The 21,857-nt window shown below is 38.5% G+C and overlaps 1 protein-coding gene across 4 annotated transcripts in view; it reads right to left on the bottom strand.

The window, feature by feature from the left end:
• Positions 1-1,713: 1,713 nt before the first annotated feature.
• KCNK13 (potassium two pore domain channel subfamily K member 13) overlaps positions 1,714-21,857 on the bottom strand; it is a 44,019-nt gene continuing 23,875 nt past the window's right edge. For 3 of the 4 annotated variants that reach the window (XM_059850133.1, XM_059850134.1, XM_059850135.1), the window contains one exon: positions 1,714-3,346. In XM_059850133.1, the coding sequence (XP_059706116.1) occupies positions 2,454-3,346 (893 nt within the window). In that variant the 3' untranslated portion in view covers positions 1,714-2,453. Of the gene's footprint in view, positions 3,347-15,740; positions 15,818-21,857 lie in introns of all 4 variants that reach the window. The other variant, XM_059850136.1, reaches the window with a different exon arrangement.

The following is a 21,857-nucleotide window of genomic DNA, read 5'->3' as shown; positions in this document are numbered from 1 at the left end:
ACAGTCTTGCCAAGTCTCTTGGATAAAGACTATTTATTAGTCCCTTGCTTTCATAACCATAGATGTTTTCAGACCTGTTGAAAATAGCTGATAAAGATTCCTCTGTGGTGATGAGAGACCAATGCTGCTTACCAGAAAGAATGGAACAGAGCAACACAATTGTCTCATGTCTTGAAACCATCTGAAGTCCCTCTTAATGATTGCTGAAGCAATGGGTTAAATCCTATACTATTTCTGCTAGTTGGCAGAGGAATACCTTGAAAACAATGAGGTCTTGGGCTTACAGGCAGTGAACAGAGGTGTTTCTGCATGAATTTGGAAAGAAGGCTACAGAGCAGTACTTCTCTGGTTTTATAGCCAAATATTTTTATTCACTGAGATAAAGAGAAAGAAGGCCTTGAGATTAAAAAAAAAAAAAAAAAAGGTGTAACAGTGTAATGGATCTTGTGTATTATAATTTCATCTTAAATAGCTCAATAGAAATTTTTGCTAAAACATAACACCCCAAAAAACCCAAACAAAACTGCATTTCTCACAAAAGTTAGGTTTGGAAGCTGATTCAGATTTTACATGGATGCAAATGTGAAGGGATACTGTTAAGACTATTCCATTGCTGCACAGATTAGTTGACAGATATCAGAATTTGGACTTCAATTTGAAGCTTTCCTTGTAACTAAGAACAGCAGGATTTGACTTAAATCAGGATTTTTACCCCTAATAACGTGAAAAGAGCTTGCAATTTTTTCACTAGTTTAGTACATTTGTTGAGTATCTTGGGCTAGCTTATTATATAAAAGGATTCCAAGCTTTTGTTTTCAAATTCAAATATTAATAAAAGTAGTACAAAAAAGTTATTCTACAATATTAGAAACCTAAGTAAAAGAACTTTAGGCCAGAATGAAGAAAAATAATTAACTCCTAATACAAATTAAAGTGAAGAGGCTATCTGCATTGTTCCGTTTGAGAGAACTACATAACGATGTTCTAAATTTCCTAATATTGCAGTATTCTGAAAGGCTTTCCAGCTGTGAGAAAACATTTAGTCCTGATGCATATACCAGTCTTTCCAGGGGATGGGGTCCTTTGTGACCAGTTCTGCTTATTTACACTCTCGTATATTGTTTAGCTTTAATCTGTTGCAAGTATAAAGGAGAACCAGGAATTCAGCCCAGTCTTCCTTAAATTCTTGCTAGATTTTATGTTAATTTACTTCTTGCTTGAGATTTTATGTTAATTTACTTCTTATTTCTCTAGCCACCTAATACAAAGGATGATTTCACTATCATTAAAGATAATTTCTTTTCCTGTTTTCATGATCTTCTCACTGTTATTATTCTTCTCATTGAAATTTCCTTTCTAGTCATAATGAGCACTCAGAGCATTTCATTGAGAAAAACAAGGAATTAAAACATTTTCTATTTCCCTAATCAAGACACTGTCATTATTATCACTGAAAGCCATAGATACAGATGAAGAATGACAGAATTACACAAAAGAGAAAAAGGACACTGCCAAAGTGATTCTGTGATCACAGTCGTTTATAACAACACTCTGGGTACTGGCATAGCAATCTAATTGCATACTAAAGCCTGGTGTGTAAACTCAGTTACTGGTTGCCTTACAGAATGCTGATGCTTCAGTCACAATTGAGGCAAATATGAACAGAAATTTGGAAGGTTTTGATTTCTATTGTGGAATAATTCATACCACACATCAGTATGTCAATTTTCAATTTAATTAGACATTTTTGAAGCAGAAAGCCACAGTGATTCAACTCTAGAAGAAAAAGTATCCTTGGAAAATAACCATGTTTTGAAAATGAAGAAAACAAAAGTAGGATAAGTTTTTATTCTATCACGTTTGACAGTATCCTATTATAGGAAAGACTAAATAAATTCTAAAGGCAAAATTCTCTCCCCATTCACATTACAATAGCTCCAGAATATACCAACTTTCATACTATTTTCCATTAAATTAGATCTGCAATATCACAAAGGCTGATTCATCTTTTGGTCTCAGATAAGTCACGTCCAGGAAACAGGCATGACGAGAGTAAGACAGAGAACTCCAAACAATTTCTGAATTAAGAATGTGTTCAGTAGACACACTTGGTTTCTTCTCATCCCACAGATTTCTTATCCTGAAATCTGTATGTCACATAATGGAGAAGAACAGGACATAGAAATTATATCTGAAGGCTAAATTAAAATCCCCCTGCAGTAACCTGCTTGAGGAGCAGAGTGATGGGGAAGAAGGAAGGCTGGGACTGGTACAATGCAAAAACATTAAGTGACAGCCCCAAAAAAGTCAAGAGGTCTTCCATCAGGAGGTATGCTCTTCACATGATCCCACCCTCAGGTGGTGCTCTCACCCTAGCTATTTCACTCGATTCACATTGTTTCAATACCTGTTGAAATGGCTCACACTCTTTCACTGCTATTACTGTTACTATTTTACCTATCCACACTTGTCTCTGCCAGTCTGTTATTCATAATTGCTAGGGCTCCAACCCCACCAGAGAATCCGTTTTGCTTTGAGCTAGAGCTCATTTGCCTTGGATACCCATTAGCAGTTTCTGACAGCTGTTTCTGCATGATGGCCAGTGAGACTTTATTGGAGGCCAGGAAGTCTTTCATGGAGATCATCTCCCCCGACAGACGGCGTCCGTCCGTGTCACTCTCATTGACACCCTCAGTCTCGATGGAGATGTTTCTCCGGCTGCGCACATTTCCCGGCATCACCACGTTCCTCCGTGAACGAAATAATCTTCTTTGGCACCTGTGGCAGCACTTGCAGGCCAACTTCTTTAATATCCAGTTTATGGACTGCTTGATGACAATAGAGATCACATTAAATAAGGAATAGATGCAGCACACCCCCATGAGTATGAAGACAAAGTTGCCAAAGCGGTAAAGGCCTTGGCTCTCATACCTGATGTTCTGGCTACTGACCAGATCACCAAAACCAATGGTGCTGAAGGCCACGAAGCAGAAGTAAAGTGAGTCAAAGTAACTCCACCCTTCAATTGGTGTGTACATTGCAGAGGCACAGCAGGAAATGATGAGGGATGCTACACATAAAATCAGCATTACATAGTACACAGAGGGCTTCCAGCCTGCCAGGCTGTCCACCTCAGATGTCCCTGAGCCCCGGCGGCCGTTGTGAGGGAGAACCCCTTTCCTCCTCAGCTGTCTTTCGTGGCAGGACTTCATGACATAAGCTATGACAGTGATCAAGCGCTCCAGGAACAGGTTAAAGAACAAAATGGTCCCTGCACATCCTATAAGGCCGTAAAATATCAGAAAAATTTTGCCTCCAACGGTGGCTGGGGTGGTCATACCAAACCCTGGAAGACAAAAAAGAACAGTTGAAAAAATAAACCTGTAGGTATTATGTTAGGACTTTCATCACATGCAAGATGGATGAACTGGCAGCAAATCCTTGTGGTACAGCTCAGCTTTAAGAAAAAATACAGTCTTCCCAGATGTCACCCACTTGTGCTTTACTATGTCTGAGCTGTAAGGGGAAGGAACACATGCCACCATTTCCTCCAGAATCAGAATGAAACAAAAAGCAGAACAAAACACGTGAACAGGAAAAGAGAGTTTAGAGGAGGCCTGAATTTTGGTCTGGTTGCTAGGTTCACTCTTTCTCTCTTTGTGCTTTGGATTGTTTCCAGGCTTTGGGGTTATTGCAGCTGCTTTCTTCTGTCTGATGCTTTTCTGCACCCTGGATCTGTCCCAGGGGTGGCTCTTGCCTTCCAGAGATCCATCTGCACCAAATCTTTGGAACACAAGGTGAAATTTCTCTGAGGCTCACTTGACTCCTGGTGGTAGCGCAGGTGGCACATCACCCAGCACTCAGCACCCACTGTAGCCTGGCTGCGGAAGGCCAGGCTGGGAGTACACATCAGATGACAGCCCCTGACAGGATCATCATGAGTGTCCCAGTAGGAGGTAAAGATGCCATGCATCTGACTTGGTGGTCTGTCACTCATTATCAACCCCTTTTTAAATCAGCATTGCTGAAATTTTTCTATTTCTCTGTGTCCCACTCCATATCTCAAGCCTGCATGTGGATCTGATCAAAAGCCTCCTCTGGTCTGATTCCCTGTAATGAAATTTCTCAGGCCAGAGGTGCTTCAGTCTACTCTCAAATTTTCCCATCCTAAAGCCTGAAAATAGTAATTTTGTTTTGGTTAAAGCTGCTGATAAGGCAATCTTGCTTTAATAAGATATTACTAAAGAATAGAAAGATGTCCAGAACATCACTGAGCAAATTGGAGTAACACTCATGACAAATCTTTGCCGGTGTTTTATTAAGATTATTAAAGGACTACATAACTGACCAACTAAGCAAAAAACATTTTTGTTGACAGGACAGAAAAATCACATGATTTTTTCTTTCTCTTTGTAACTATGAGATACCAATTATGAAATAAACACATTAGGCTCTGAGAAACAAAGGAAAATATAGTCTGTATGACACACTGGTACTTCAAAGACAAGAAAAGAGCAATGTGAAAAGACCATGTTTCCAACAGTGTCAAGCTACACCTCTCTTCCCTTCACTGGGCAACCTGTTGCCAGCAGAGATTCCTCCCCAACACTGGCCCTGCCTCACACTGTGAAGTGTCAGCCCTCACTCACTCTCACCCCTCCAGCTTGAGCCCCACTAACAACAGCTCCAAGCCTGGGCTCTCCAGGGTCTGCACTGCACTTCTGCCTGCATCCACAAACAAACACCAAGTGGCCCTACAGGAGGCTCCAGCCTCCTCATTAAATTTCTGTGCTAGGGAGAGCTGAACTGCAGCTCTGTGGTGTAGAAAACAACATGACAAGTGACAAACCACAGACAAATCTTTCTTCGCAAAAAGAACTTTTTCCTGTTGTTGCCCTTGGCACACAAATATTTCCTCTTGCTTTCCACCCTCCCTTTCTGTTCCATGGCTTGATCCCTCTATAATTGTAGTTTTATTGCTTATTTTCGGTGCAGGCTAGCTTATATGCAAGTCATGACCTCCACCCTGTGGACAGACACAAAAAAAACAATGGACAAGAGGAATGTCAGCAGCTGGTGAGATCTGCTCAAAGAAGCTGTGGGGAGAGAAGTGAGGGGCTGCCATGTCCCTGCCCCAGCTTGTTCCTTGAAAATGGAAGCTGCTGTAGGCTGGGCAGAGATGGAAAGGTGGGGAGCCCCTGGCACAGGGTGAACAGCATTTTGGGACTGGCAGGCATCTCCTACAGCATAAAGCAAATGCCCAGGAAAGAGAAAGGCTCACGCTCCCAGAGGCAGTTTTATGCCTTTGGGCTGCTTCCCACAGGTCCCTCTCAGGATCCTGCCTCTGGCATCATGGCCAGAGCCTGAACTCCTCAGGCTGTTTCTTTAGCTGACTGGATTTTGTTGCTGGGTTTGTCTGCTACCCACTAGCAAAGGCTTTGCAAAGACATTCAACAGGTATTCCAGGGAATCATGGTGAATTATGAATAAAGGACTTAGCAATTAGAGCACCAATGTGACCCATAGAGCCCAACAGCAAAAGAGCAAGAAGCTACATTGCAGATTGGGAAGAAAATACAAAATGAAATTGTGAAATCATATAAAAGAGGAAATAAAAGCAGTGGCTGACACTTGGAGACTATTTGAAAGTACAAAATTGCTTCATGTGATGAAGAAAAAAAAGACACAACTGCAAATGTCGGTGATTTCATGGTAAGAGAGAATGCTGATTAACTTAAGTGATTTTTATTTTACAAGCTGGGTGACATTTCTCGAAAGCACTGTTTCAAGTAGCAATTGAGATTATAGTTAATCAAGTGGAAATCAGATCATTCTGGGTTGGGAAAATAAAATGTTTTTAAGGTGTTTCAATCAATTTGTTAGACATGTCTGCAGATGTGGCATTAGATTATCACTAACTTTACCATCCCAGCAATGAAGGCAGCATTCTTAGTAAAAATTTCAGAATCCTATTTTGAAATCAGTATAATACTGAATTGCCTCTGTCCCATGATCCATTGACTTCTATAAATTAGTGAGATCTTTCTTAATATTCAGCCGAACTGACCAAGTACATTCCTTAAGCTTCAATTTTTCTCCAAATACTGTGATTTGGTTTTTTGACCTATTGCTTAAACAAGAATTCTGGGTTTTTTTGGTGATATTCATATTAATTCTGAATTTCTCTGTAGCAGATCTACTGTATTAGAAGCTGGAGGAAATTTAATTCCAAGTAGAGTCAGCAAAATTTTTCTAAACATTGCATACCTCCTATGGATAACAAATCTTTAGATTTTGTTTTGGCAGCAAAATTTCTGTTATAAAGTCTGGTACTGCAAAGAACTCTAAAATTCACCTGTGAATCCAGGTTATATTGTGTGGATATTCCAAAAGTAAACACTTATATTAAAAAAGCCACTAAAAAGGGAAATCACATCAGCAGTATCATATAATCATGCTTAATTAGCTCTTGAAGTACTGGGCATAAATGGAGAAAAGCAAGCAGCTGTAATTCTTATCAATAGCCAGTTTGATAAGAAGGACTGAGGTCCGACAGGAAGTTCTAAAGCAGAATCCTCCAAAAGCAAACAGTGAATAACATCAAGAAAGTATTAATCTAACAGGAAAAAGATTATATTGAAATAAAACAAGAGGAAATAGGCATCAACTGCCTATTCCAGGCCAATAATGGGTAATTTCATCTTTTCTGTTGCAAACTGCTCCAGTGCTACCAGCTGCTGTAAGTGTTTCTCATGGGTCATTACCCACACTCATCTCCCTCTGTCTGGTGACACAGGGTTTGGCATTTTGTGTTTTAATTCTGGATGTCCTGACATTCGCAGGTTACATTAATTAAAACTTCATTTCCTGGTGCAACTGGTGCCATGAAAAAAGATGAGAAATAGTTTATCAATCCTAATCCCTCAAGAATGAAGCCTGGGGCGCCCCATATAGTTTGTGTGTAGGGAGACTGGGACAGACATAGAGATTTCACAGTTAATTTTAGATCATGCAATTGGGTCTTTCTATTGTTCTGAAAAATATCTCTCTTTTCTGACAGGTCTCATTTCTTTTCTGAGTGTGTGCAGTTCACTGCTCCTGCCCTTCCCACAAAGAGGAAGTAGGTAGAAAGAGGGGAGCAACAATGAGTCATTGTGATGTTCGAAATATAAATATCAACACAAACCAGGTTCCAGTTTAGCCTACAATGAGAGCTCTTTGTGATGTTGTGTGTGTACTCCTAATGTAGTTTATTTCTTTTTCTCTGTCAGTTCAGTTTAGACACTCATTGGAGAAATGATGAATTTCCAGTGAAATAGACAATGAATACTAATTGAGGTTCATGATAGGTGTGAACCAAACTAAATAGGACAAAGAGTTTCAACCACAGTGAAAAAAAATCAAGAAAATAGTAATTAGTAAAGAGAAATACAGGAAGACACAGATACCTGCAAAGATGCTGACTCTCTTTTTTCAGACACATTCTGTACTGAACTATCTACATAAGGATGCTTTGTGCTTCTAAAAGAGACAGAAGAAATAGCTCTAACATAAGCTGTACTTCAAAGACTTAGTTGAGAAAATGTCCTGTACTTTGCACTGTTCCAACAGTGTGCAGACACCAATACTTTGGCAAAATTCACTTCTGCCATGATAACCTCCTCTGGTGCTCTCTGAGCAGGATAAGTACTCCTAACAAAATTACTTCTGCTGGACAATTCTCCCCTGTAGAGACTCCTGTAGGAACAGCTAAAGGACTCTCAAATCTTGTCACATTGCTGCCCTCATGACACTGCTTGTCAGCAAGCTTGTAAAAGTGTCCTGTTCCAGAAAAGAAGGAGGACATGAAGACCTTCTTTCCAGAAAAGGAGGAAAAAGATTAATTTCTGTGAAGACTTCCACTTATGAGAGGCCTCACTGATGGAAGCAGGCGTGGTGCTGTCACAGCTACCTGATGGTAACAAACCTGCACTTAGGTCCAATTTCTGATATGAAAAAATATCTTGATTTTGCTAAGTCTATGCAGAAAAGCACACACGCACACATGCATGCAGGCACCTCTGATTTCCCATCAGTGGAAGATCAGCATCTGAACTGTGCAGCTGGCTGGTGAGACATACATCCATGCATGTTGTCTTAAACATTAATTTCAACATCTTGATCTTGTCTCTTATGAGGAAGGAGAATGAGCTAGCCATGAAACTTTCCTTTAATGGAAAAGTTATTTGACAAAATAATATTTTATCGGGACAGTCTGAGTTGTGGTATCATTTATTTGATAGCCAATGCTGTTTTCTTTTGCAGATGGCTAAGTGATGGGGAAAGACTCATCCTGACCCAGGGAGGCAGGGACACATGGCTATAACAGCATTCCTTTGTGGTCTATGCTCTTCTGTTTTCAGATTTTTCTGCCAGAGCAACCTCTGCACCTCCTGCCCAGCATCTCCAGCACTCCAGAGCTGTAAAAGCTGGAAATGTCTCCAGGGCTACTTGAGCTGAGTCATAACTGCAGACTGCTGTGATGAGTGCTCAGCTGCTTGGAGACCTGGGACCTGCCCTGAGTGCTGCTGCAGCTGGTTTCATCCGTGTCAGAGTGCATCTGCTATGTCATGCACAGGCACGATGAGGGGGATGTAACCTCCTGCAGACCTCCTGGCAGAGTTCAGTCCATTCCAAAAGGACAAACACTGGTGCTGGAACTAATGGTGTAGGATGTCTTGATGAAACAATACATATATGAGATCTTTTTCCCTCTCTAACTTGTTTGGAGACTCATCACACATGACAGACAGCACTCTGGGCACTGTTTCAGTGGGCTGAAGGGCTGGCTGGAGATAATGGTTTGAGGACTGCATGAATGCTGTGCTCGGTCTGCGCCATCACTGGGACAGGAGCCTTGTGTAAGAGCTTGGGCACAACCTTTCTTGCCCTCTGAGAAAAGGCTTCTGTAAACCCAACCCTGTGACACAGATGCTGGTTGGTGTCACACCAAGTGAATGGGACTTCAAGGTTAGAAATAGCAAAGCCTTGGCCTTTCACTGATTTGTTCTGGAAGGCACAAGAAAAACTGGTTTTGTGTTAGTGTGTGAGGCAATGTCTCTATTTAACACAGCAAAGTTCAGCTCACAGAGAGTCATTGTTAAACCCTCTCTGGAGAGCTGAATGCCTGTTACTGCCCTTCTCTCATCTCACATATGGAAACTGCATGTTCTGCCTTGAACAGAAACCTACCTCAAGAAAAGTTTCCAATGTTAAGGAATCTAAGAGACATAAGTAGAAGGAATTCTAAAGGGACAACATTAAACGAACAATGCCATCCAAAAATCAGTTTCAATAGACATTTTGAGGGGTCTATTGACAGCTCTGTTATCATCTGTGTAGTCCTTAAAGAATACACGACTGTAATTTTCATTATTGCAAGATTTTCACATAAGATAATTTATGGAAGTTTTGACATTCTGTTTTATACAGTTAAGGTTATATTTTATTTAAAGGTCACACAAGATCTTCTATAAGAGATGTAAACAGCCTTGTTACAGCTGCTGTGTGATCATAAATTCAATGTATAAAACGTTTTATGCCTACCTTCAGGTTTCTGTTTATAATTTTTATGTAGTTTTTGATGTTGGAGGTATTAGGTCTAGTGCCTTTCCATCACCCTTAGATAGATTTGTACCTCTGTGGAGTTTTTGTGTTACTATAGGGATAGAACAAAGTTCAGTTTTGAAATACCTAATTACTATTTTCAAACTTTATTTTCATAACTTGTTGAATAGTCATTTAGAGGTTTTTATTTAGCCTTAAAACATATAAAAATTTATCTAATTAAATAACATACCTTGAATATTAAATACAATTTTTGTATTTAAAATTCAAAATATATATACCAAAATTGTATTTAATAGTCAATCATATTTTCGTTTTAGTATGTTGCATGAAAAAGCACTTGTGCCTGCATGTGCCTGGCTCCAAGAAATCCTGTGCTAAAATGTGCTTAGCAGCTTCTGCCTTGCTATGGGTACAGTAATACTGACGAGTGGTAGTTCTGTGGACAAGGTTCATAACTGAAAAATATACAAAATTACATCTGAGTCAGATACATATACATATATAGAAACCTTCTTTTTTATTGAATGGAAACATTTCTTTTCTGTTGACTAGTCTACCTTACTAACAAATAGCAGTTACTTCAAATCATAATTCATCTTGGCAGGATAATAGTTTATCTGAATTGTGAATCTAATTAACACTGTTTCAAGGGTTTGTTTGCAGTCATTCAGTCTGTGTAAACATAATAATCCCAACTATCATGGAATAGGAACATAATACAGTGTACTCATTAAGCTATAAATTCATCTACTCTAAAATTTTCCTTTTTAAATCATAAAAAGTTGCCTGTATTTCAAGAATTTTCAAAGCTTAGTATAAAATTGCTTATTCTTACTTTATTGCTAACATATACAGCCTTTCTCTAGAATAAAGTTTCATCATTTCTTCTCTCTTTAGGGGTAAAACTAAGGGAAATAAGGCAGGCTTTTTGGCCTCCTCAGGGGAAAAAAAACAAGTGGTGCCTGCTTGAATCCTCTTGGTAACCTGAGCTTGGGGACATACTGTTAGCGGCATCTCAGTGCAGGGGATTTTGTAAAATTAAAGCTCTTCCCTGGCTTTATATAGCAACAATTTTAAGCAACAATGTCACTTGTGATTCAACTGAAGCAAAAATATCTCAGCTGTGAGTATTAAGCTCAAAAAAGAAAAGTAAAGAAAAATAAATCTGCAGTATTAGAGACTGTAAAGAAGTTGGACACAGATAAGAACTTATTTTTGATAAGTTGAAGAAACAGTATATGTGCAGGTCTGTTTGTGTGCGATTACATTTTCCTAACCAATTTCAAGCCTTATCTGGATGTCAGAGAGGAATTTTGGTAGCCATTGCTACCAGAACCACCAAGTGCCAAGGGCCTCAGCATCGCTACTTCCCAGGAAATAAAAACCTCATCCAGAAAATTAGTTTGGCCTGATGCTTGGATACGTCAAACTAAAAGATAGATCAAAAGACCATGGCATAAAAGCCAGTACAGATACTGCTTTAGTTTCTTGGAGACTGACAGAAAGCCCCAAAAAGTTAGGAATAAAGGAAAAAAAAATCATAGTACTCAAGCAGGTGCTGCAGGGACTACAAATATGAAGCAAAGCCTGTGAGGTCACGCCATATAGAAAGGGCTGGTGGTAGTGTGTGTAATAAGGATTTTGAAATATTCCATAGAAAAGCAGAAGCAGATATTAACATTGTAATTAAAATTTTAAAAACTGGCAGATGATTACAGACAACATTATCAGATATTTCAGTGAACATTCATCACTGGACAACTGGTTATGGAGAAATGACAAATCTGAGAGTGGTTGTGATGAGCATATGATGATAAACTTCGACTTTGGTTTTATTAACTCTGAATTTCTTATCCATTAATCTGTGTCTCAAAAGCCAGGAGTTATGAAGAGGACAAAGGTTATTTCTCCTTTTTCTAACATTGTGAAAGCAAACATCTATTCTGGGGTGGGAAGTGCTGCTGGATGGACACTTGGGGAAAAAGTCTGAGTTTTTTGAAGCAATCATAGAATTACAGAACAGTCTGGGTTGGAAGTTGCCTTCTAAGATCATCTCATCCAGTCCCCCTGTCATGGCCAGGGACACCTTCTGCCAGACCAGTTGCTCAACCTGAGTAATGCTGGGCTCCTCCAAAGACTATATCACCTACCAAAAAAAAAACATTTTTGGCACCATGTGCAAAAATGTTAAGACAAACTTAAGATACCATAACAAAGGCAAAAAAAATCAGAGAGATGTGACAAGGGTAGAAAGCACAGTGAATTTTGGCTAAGTGAAAAGAGTAAGTCATTGCTGAAACCTTGTGCTGGCTTCTATCCACACAACAGCAAGGTGTGTGCCTTTGCTTTTGAAATGTCTGGCTTTTCCAAAATGTAAAAGGACTTGCTAGAGTCACTGGCCTAAATCTAATGCATATGTCCCTTCCTGTGAGGCCAGAGATGCTCTTTGAGTGACAGGTCTAAAGGCAAATGTCTGTAAGACAAGCATAAATTCAGCGATCAATCCTACTCACATGATTTTAACAGGTCCAAATATTTATGTAAAACAGGGAGGCCATTTGTAGAATGTGACAGGGAGGCTCAACACTGCTACTCCAAATCATCCACAGTAACTTTGGCTCGCTGTCTAAGTGTTGTGCCATTGCAAATGTAAAAACACCCACAACACAATACCTATTTCAAGGGCTGAATCTCTTCTCACCTATCTGGGTGATGATCAGTCCTGCTCTCTGTGCATCAGGCATATTCAAAGTCTCAGCATTTGCCTTACCCACGCAAACAGTTAAACAAGGACAAGATAGGCATGCAGAGGAGGGGAGAACTGAATGAGATTCTGAGATTATAGCAAGATGCTAAGGAGTAGTTAAAAGCTACAGAGCTAGGCCTTTTCTGATATAACTGAACAAGTGATGTACTATGGGCATCCCAAAATCAGACAGTGGCTAAGGTAGGAAGGGACCTCTGGAGGCTGGCCAGTCCAGCCCCCTTGCTCAGCAGGGCCTCCCTTCCAAGGGAGGTGCCCAGTCAGATGAGAATTCATCTAGAGGTTACCAGAGATCTCTGGTTTCCAGTCAGATATTTATAGATTTGTGGAAATAAAATTCATACTATAATGATGTCTTGAAACAGAAATGTTCATATACACAAAGATAAAACTGCAGTGAATCCTTTCAGAGGAAAAATTGTGAAACTGTTTCTGAAACACTTCTGATTAAAGCTTAAATGGCCCATAATAGATTTTGACATCTTTATTTGAAGACCTTTATTTAAATTATTTATTCATTTCAAGAAAACTTTCTTTATTTTCTCTCTGTTTTATGAGATTTTTCTCTGCAAGTGGGTTAACTGAATTAACAGCTTTTGTTTTGTGAGCCATCCCTGCACTGCTGTTGGAAAGCTCTAGAGAAGCTTTCCTGTCTGCCCAGAGGTATCTGCAGCTACTATTCCCAACAAAATATTTGAGAGCCTCCAAGGAAAGTGAGCTCTTCTCTGATAACAATCCCTGAATGGAAATGATAAGGCTGAAAAATATAAGAGTAAAAACTTTGTGGGTGAAATGCCTGGCTGAACTTCTAAGAGGTTACATGCACACTGAGTGCAACACAGTGCGCTGCTCATTTTCTTGAAGCCTGAAGGCTGTGTCCTGGCCTTCACGCAAAGGAACAGGGACTTCAGAAGGCACATCTTTTCAAACATTAGTGTTTAAGGAAGGAAACACACTTTAACATGCACAAAGAGAAATTTATCACAAGAATCATCCCAGAGATTTCAGATTATTTTGGAAGACCGCTGTTCCCAGTCTTTGGGAAGCTTTTAAAGCTGGAAGCAGGAAGGTTCAGTGGTTGGTAGCTTATGTACAACACTCAGGTTTGTAAATACCCTTTTCACAGATGTGGCGTGGTTTACTTGATACTATCAATGCTGATCAGTCAAATAACTAAATTTAATTAAATTGTTTTTCACACTCTGCTTATGAAAACAGTGAAGCTGAGAAAGCTTTTACTAAATATGTTTATCCAAAACCACAGTTGTATTGCCTGTTTAATTCACTGAATATTCTTCCAGAGGAAGAAAAATTCCCAGTTTACTCCAAATACAATCTACTTGTAAATTTTAAAACCCTTGAAAAAATGACAAAATAAAGTCCTGGCTCTTTCTAGAAGTTTTGAAGATGCCACTTGTACTAGTAATAGATTTAAAGGCTTCTAACATCATAGTTCACAGTACTTATTCCCCAGCTGAATAGCATATTTTGCTTTGGAAAAGAACCATATAATTAAATAATAGGATTTCTTAGGACTCTAAGTGTCCAGTGGCTAAGTGTGTGAAAAGAAATCTGAAAGTTTTGATGCCATTTATCAAGTCCTTTCTGCACTAGAAGGACTCTGAGCCATCTTTTGTCTCTCTATTAATGGCTTCCTGGAAGCTAAGTCCAAAACAGTTCGCCATACATGAAAAGGCAATAGTGCTTTGATACAGCATAAAATGCACATGCTGAAAAATAGGTACAAAACCCTGTGCCACAAAGGATTCTCTTCTAAAATAAAAACTTGTTAGTGAAGTACTTGAAGAGACAGAGTCTGCCAGACTTGTGAAAGAAAGGGTTTTGAACTATACAGAAAAAAAATCAACCAGCCAGGAGATGAAGAAATTAATGCTTTCAAAGTCACAGTAACTTTTCTAACAGGGAGAGAAATAAATCACATTCTCCAAATGAGCTTTAAATGAAGAGGAAAAGATTGTGCTTTTATGTGAAGTTTTGAAAAAATTCTAAACACATATGATGAAGAATGATGTAGACAGAGAAAAATTAACCCTGTTTCAGCAGCATAGGCAGACCACAGCTGCCAAACTCCCACAAGTGCAAAAGATAGGAAAAAAGCCTAAAACCAAAACCACACCAGACTGTTGTCAGGAGTATAACATGACTTAAGCATATATTAACATTAGAATGTTGAATGACCAAATTATTATATATATATATATATTCCAGTACAAAAGCATTTTGTGAAATAACAAAGGATTAAAAATTTGGCTAGTAATTATTCCAAAGTACTCTGCTTCACCAAGGCTATTAGAGCTCCTGGGGTGCTGATACTTTAATGAAACCTATGATAACCTTTAAGGACCTGGTGATGCCATGCTTTGTTGTGTGCTGTATTGCTACCTTCCAGGACCTTTGGAAACACATGAAAATCTGTATCACACATACTGGATTTGAACAGTTCAGCTTATTGGAAGTCATATTAATTTCCATTTCCATGTCTAGTAAATTTGTATTGAAAAAGACCTGCTGCTGGACAAAGGGTCCACAAGCAGAGAAGATACCTTCTAACATCCACATCCAAGGACTGTGCATGGTGAGGGTATACCAGGGGAATGGACTGATGACTGACCAGGCTTGCATCCCCAGATGGCATTACCTCATGCTACTGTTGGAATGGCTAGGGGACTAGGGGACCATTGATCTGGCTTTGCTGGGAATTTTTTTAGTTTTTATAGGAACTTTGCTTCTCTGCTAGCTCTGTCAGGATTTGTATGTTATTCCAGCTCTGCTGCACATTCTGTCCTTCCTCTGTCCCATCTTCTCCTTCCATTTTGGGTTAGATGTCATATTTCTGTTGCGTTCCTTAGCAAAAATTCAAGCTTAGTAAATCCTTTTTACCTTGCTTCATTACTTAATAAAGCATGTATATTAGAAAATAACTACTATGAAATTTCTTAAAAACTTCTGATTAATCAGCTTCCAGCATTTCATAGAGATTAAACATGACATACTTACTGACACAATAAGAACCAAAGACAAGAGGGAGGCTGGTCTAACTGACATCATGCACAGGACTGAATTTTGGGTACCGCCTCCCAAACAAGTTTTCATGTGAGAACCAATCTGTTTTCATAAAATTATTAAGGGACATTAGCAAACCAGATTTACTTTACTGCATGTCAATTTAAATTTGAGAACAAGATTCTGTGGCTAAAAAGATATAGGTTTGAATGGCAAATTACTGTATTTTCCCCCTAAATTACTAGGGTACATATTTCTCTTCAACACAAAATAATCATGACTACATGTATTTCAGTGTTATTCACAACTCAATTATGAAAACACAGAGTGCTCTGTAGATTACCTCCTACATGTCTTGCCACAGCTGAGGCCTTGGAGCTTGTGGGGAAGAGGATGTGCAGTTCTTCCATTCTTGTCTTTCTACAAAACATTCACAATTTCAGTTTAAGACTTTGCCATTTTTACCTTGGAACCATTGTGTCTCAGGAGATCTCTGATGATTCAGGCAAAGACACCATTTGCTTTGCAGCCCATTAAGCACATGGAATTATTTTTCTCAGGGATGTTGTTCACCTCAGGTTTACTGAAAACATCAATGCTTACAGTATATTACTTTCGGTACATAAGAAAACTCAACTTTAAAAAAACCTCAAACTTCCACCTTTTATATATCACCACAAAAAGCACTCTTTTAAGGAAACTGTACAGTTATGCTTCTTTTAGTACAATTTAATATTGCTTTATTTGTTCTACTCAGTAAATTCTGAGGTTTTATTATGGTATCCCCGAAATAATTTTATTTTAAATAGGCTGAAGTGACTGTTTTTAAACTCAGCAGTGTGAGGGCAGGTAATTCAACATAGTCACAACTTACTGATGTGAGCAGGTGTGAGGAAATGACAGATTTATTCCAGTGCTGTACCAGTAAGCACATGCCAACACAGTCTGCTCAAGGATCAGGTTTTCCTCAACACAATGATACCAACTGGTAGAGCATAGATATCTCTAAAAATGAAATGTGCTTTACTGCTTTGGCTTCTAAAATGTGAACACAATTTTAAAACTCCTGCATTCCCCATTTTACACATCCTTTTGCAGCAGTGCTCTCTTTGGAATGAGCCAAACCATACAGTGCTGCCTGTACTGATCCCCGAGAGCTGGGTCAGGCACACAGACAATTCAACAGGCTGAACAAATGTAAAACCTTAAACCATGGGTTCACTGACTTTAATAATCCATCCAATTGCTGTTTCCTTTCTTTTCCCAGATCCAAGATAAAGCTCAGATTAGCCTGCTTGCCTGTTTTATTTTTCCTTAGGCATTTCACTGGCACAAGTCCAAGCCATTCAGGAGGAGGGGGAGGAACCAGGGCATTACACAAATAGTCTTCTTTGGGACACAATTGTTCAGATTAAACTCCCTCCACCTCTGCTTTATATGATGGCAATTTAGCTAAATCAACCTTTTTTCAAGTATGGCAAATTATTCACTTTTTAACAAACCCAAGCAAGACAAAAGTCTCCTGGGATCTTATTCAGCCAAACCTTATTCAGGTGTAGCTTTGAGTTTCATGCTTTATTTATTTCTAAGACAAGAAATTGACTGCAAAGATTAACAAGAACTTATTCTGAAATTTGCAAGGAGGTCCATCATATCATATTTTATTTTATTCTTCTATATCCCAGAGAATAGAATAAAGCTCTCTGAAGAAGTTATAGTTAAATAGTCATTGACAGTTTATATTTCATTGCCATTTTTTCAACAAAGGATGATTTTATCCAAGCCAAACTCCAATAAATTGAATTCAATCACATCAGGAACTCTCACACCTTCAGGTCTCCAAACATTTCCCATCATCATTAAACAGGCACATAAAAATCTGCCAGCAGCTCATAGAAACCTGAGACAGCTTCTAAGTAGATGTGATTCTACCTGAAGACAACATTCAGCTCTCCTGCTCCTATTTTTTCTCTTCTCACATTTGATACAGGCATAATTTGCTAGAAATCAACAATCTCACATTCTTCACATTTTAAGATTCGCCTCCCTACTATTTATATGCAGGTAAACTAACTGGAACACTGCAAGGGATAATTACAGGTCTGCCCACAAAATACAGAACAGAACAAGATTTCACTTCAAAGCAGATGCACAGCACGTGCACACCCACACATGAAGTGTTCTGTTTAGCACCCTGGATAAAATGCAACATTGACACCAATAATTAAAAAATAATTGCTAACACTTCCCACTGTAGAACAAGTGAACAGTTCCATCAATGCAAGCTTGCTCTTGCCAAATTAAAGTAAAAAGATGCAGGAAATTGCCACATTTATTCTTCATAGAAAGTTAAGCATCTCTTCATGGGCAATGGATACTTTTGAGTTCTTTTCACACATTCTAAAATTTCTCTTTTTCTGACAAAACTTTCTCCTGCCTTCCAGGATGAATCCCACTAAGTGTCAACAAGCAATATTGTACTGCTATGAAGGGATGCTTGGGTTTAGCTTGACAGATAGAAATCAGAGCCTCTCAATGGAATGTGCACAGATGGTGTGTGGCTTATGCCTTGAAAAAAGTGAAGACAGGAAACATGAACTTCAGCTTTTTAGAAAGAAAAGCAGCTGTTGATGGCATGTGCTGCTAAGAAGCAGGTGTGCAATGTACACAGTGAGGTGGAGTCTCAAAGACAGACTTCCCGTTGAGCTTCTCACCAAAATATGAATGACTGAAAATATTGTCACTACTTTCAAAAACTTGCATATTTGTTAAGTTATCCTATGGTGAGAAACTGCAGGCTTGAAGCCATGACCTGTTGCAGTGCATGGGTCTTCTCTTCAAGAAATGAATCAGCTGATGGATGGCCATTCAATCCCACTGATAATTCTTCCCTGCACTTTAATTACAATGGATGGATCTGACATTTTCTTTCAGTGATACAGAAGTCTGATCTTCCATGCTCTTTATTTTTTTTACTCATTTAAACCAATCCTGATAGAGTTATAACTGGCTCTCAGATAACTTTTTTCTCTACAAACCAACTCAAGCATTTATTTTTCTTCTTCATTGTTAATTACACAGTCATAGACTACTGAAAGTGAGAAAAACCACAAGAAGAAAGCATTTCAGTAATTGCCATCTGTGGCTCTTCCGAGGATTTTTTTTATTTAGACTGCAGTTATAGAAAGTGAGTGAGTTCTGCTTTTACATCTGGGCAGATTCCTGGGCAGCAATATACAATGCCATAATATTTTGGCTGCAACACTAAAAAAAGTGATGATTTAAAAATATTTCCATTAAATAATCACCACGTCTGCTACAATAATGTGTTTATCAGCAGATGGAGTGGTAATTAAAGGCTAGAGTAAAACTTTAGACTAACATTTTTTCTATTATTTAGACTTCTATTTTAGAAGCTGGATTCAAATACACACCACAGAGCAATCTCATGTTGTTTGATGCCTAGAATGTAGAGATATATAGGGGCAGTCACTTTCCCCCCTATGTATCACATGAAGTTCAGCAAACTTGATTAATAAAAAAAAGCAAAAACTGTTAATGTCTGAAAGGAAACACATTATGTAAGATGGGAGATTATGTTTTAAGCAACAAAACAGTTTAGATTAAGTAATAGTAATTTACTTGGAATTATATCAATATTCTTGCTGTCAATACTTCTTGACATGGGAAAGTAATGAAATTTTCATCAGGAAAAAGAATCCCCTCTTCATAAATTCTAAGTGAATTAATCTCCGTCAATGCTGATGGACAAATTCTGCCATAACTCCAGCTGAAATGAAAGAAATCCTGAAAGTCTAAGCTGGTCAAATGATACAAACCCAACTGCTAGACTGGCTGTATCTAAAATCACTTTTCTGTTTCTCATGCAGGCACAAAAGGATCACAGCCCCCGGCTTTTTCATAAATTAGAATGACCTTTAGACTTTTCTAAGAAAAAACAAATCTCAGGATACCCCATTATTTCCATTACTTTTTCCTAAAATATTTATCTTCTCTCTCTACTCTTTGTATGTAGCTTGAATCAAGAAAGACAGAGCATAAACTTGACCAAGGGTGTCCTATTAAAGAAAAAAAGACAAAGCGGAAAAAACCAAGCAACGAAGCAGGATATTAAAAGACAGTTTGTCATAACAAATGTTTCAGTGCCCCCATGTTTCTTATTCTCAAACCAGGCTAGGCACAGAATTTCCAAAATATTTCCTAATAATTTTAAACCCATATGGGGTATCTTAAAAACCCATTCCATTGGGTTAAGTGTAAAAAACCTCCTGCATTTGGAGTAAAATCTTGGCTTGGCTGAACTCAATGGCAAAGAATAACTTTGAAAACTGCAGAAGCTAAAGAGATGATATTCCACAAGGCTTTCACACTGGTATTTGCTTGTACTTTTCATAACTCATAAACTCAAATATTATACTTTATTGGAATGGAAATTGGATGTCTATTCTATTGTGATTAAACTGACTCTTGCTGCAGTTGTATTAGATAATTAAGCATTTCCCTAATTTGGCAGATGCTTAAAACTAAGACATAGGAGAAGCAAAGTCTATCAGCTAGTGGTAAAACTTTGAATCCCTTTTCTTTTAACAACTTAAAGCACTAATTCCTTGACTAAACAGATGTACCAGCAGTATGTAACAAGTGCTTATCAGGAAAGCATATTAAAGTAGTTAAAGCAACAAAAACACTTCAACTCCTAGCATCTAACAAACTGAACTCATTGGCTGACCTCTAATTGACTTCCCATGGACAAGTTACTCTACACTTGACTGCACATCCACAGCTAGAGCTGCCCTGTGCTGCTGCAGTGGGGGCAGAAAGGATGTACTTACTGCAAAAGGCCATCAACAGCCATGGCCCCACATCTTCCTGGCCTTTCCCACATGCTGCCTTGTTAGGGAGCTGGAAATGTTAACCCTGCAGCCCAGTCCAGGTTTGTTGACCACTTTCAGTGGCTGCCCCCAGCCCTGTGTGCTGCTCCCCAGGTTAGCACCATCTAAGTACTTCTGCACTTCTAAGAGTGGCCACAGACAGTCAGACACTCTGCCTGCTACCCAGTACAAGGCAACATGTCCAGCATGGAGGCCCCTTGTCACCAGCTGGAAAAGATTGGAAATGGCATGAAATAAAGGCAAAAGTGTGTTTTTAGAATTACATTCACTTCACCACTCCAGTGCTACTGGAGTGTTTGGTTTCCCAGGGAATATAGATATGGCATTATGGTGTTTGCATGCACAACATGGTGTTTTCTACCTCTGAAAATAACCAGCTAACCAGTCTTTGTAAAGGGAAGGACTGCTGCCAGTGCCTATGAGACAATGTGTCTATATCAATTAGAGAGGAGTTTAGTCCCCAAAGCATAGCTATTTACACAGCTTATAAAATGATTAAATCTATTGTTATACATTCTCATCCACTGTGTACAGATGTTCACAGAGGAAAGTTTTACAAGCCATAGAGTTTGTCACCCCTTTCCTATGCCTTTGTAACTCCATTACAAAAAATCTGTTTACACTGGGGAAACACAATCAGGAGTCAGACACCAAGACAAAATTCAGGAACATATAAATCTGCTGTCAACAACAGATCTAAAACTTCGCACAAATGACTCAGTATCTAAAAAAAAAGAAAAATATTACCTCATAAGGTTGACAAAAAGTGGGGGAAAACACTAAAATTCTCAAATAATTTTAATAGCCTAGTTGAGTAATCAGCTACATAGTATTTCAGCTGCATTACTTTTCTATTGCGTAGAAAAATATGAAAAGATTTAATATTCTGAAAGCTACATGTTGGACATAGCTTTTCTGTTAAAATAAAGTTACATGGTATTCCAGAATTTAAAGCAGGATTCTTATTATATCAAGATTTCTAACTCACTGAAGTTATTAAATTGGCTAAAATGTAACATGCAGTAGGATCTGCATAACGTCTAATAAAATATTCCTTATTGACTCAACATAATCAAGAGTCTTTTCCTGTGCAAGAACTACATCTTACTAGAAGAGATGTTACATAGGTGCCTCTTCTGCTTATGACTGAGCATGTCAGTTCTCTCAGCATCTGCAATTGTAGTTCATCTCACACTCAAATTGGCACAGTTAAAAACTCGTAAAAAAAAAAAAAGGAAATTATTCACAAAAAGTTTAATTTCCTTGCCCATAACCTAACAGACAATCCACATAACTGGGACACTTAACACTAAGCATCTTCTAGACCACTGCTGATTCAAAAACACAATCTGATATCTAATGATTAATAATATTTCCAATTTTTTCCATTATATTTATCTTATACTTTTTCTTACTTAATATTAGTCCATTACTATTAATCATGCTTTTTCATGTTAACTAAATCCACTCTTCCCATAAGGTTATGCTTTCAAATATCTATAGATTGTCAACAGTTTATCCTGTACTATCAAATATTTACAGGCTAT

This window comes from Haemorhous mexicanus, chromosome 6 (genome assembly GCF_027477595.1).
Source record: "Haemorhous mexicanus isolate bHaeMex1 chromosome 6, bHaeMex1.pri, whole genome shotgun sequence".
Lineage (NCBI taxonomy): Eukaryota > Metazoa > Chordata > Aves > Passeriformes > Fringillidae > Haemorhous > Haemorhous mexicanus.
This window is presented reverse-complemented; position numbering and strand designations above follow the sequence as displayed.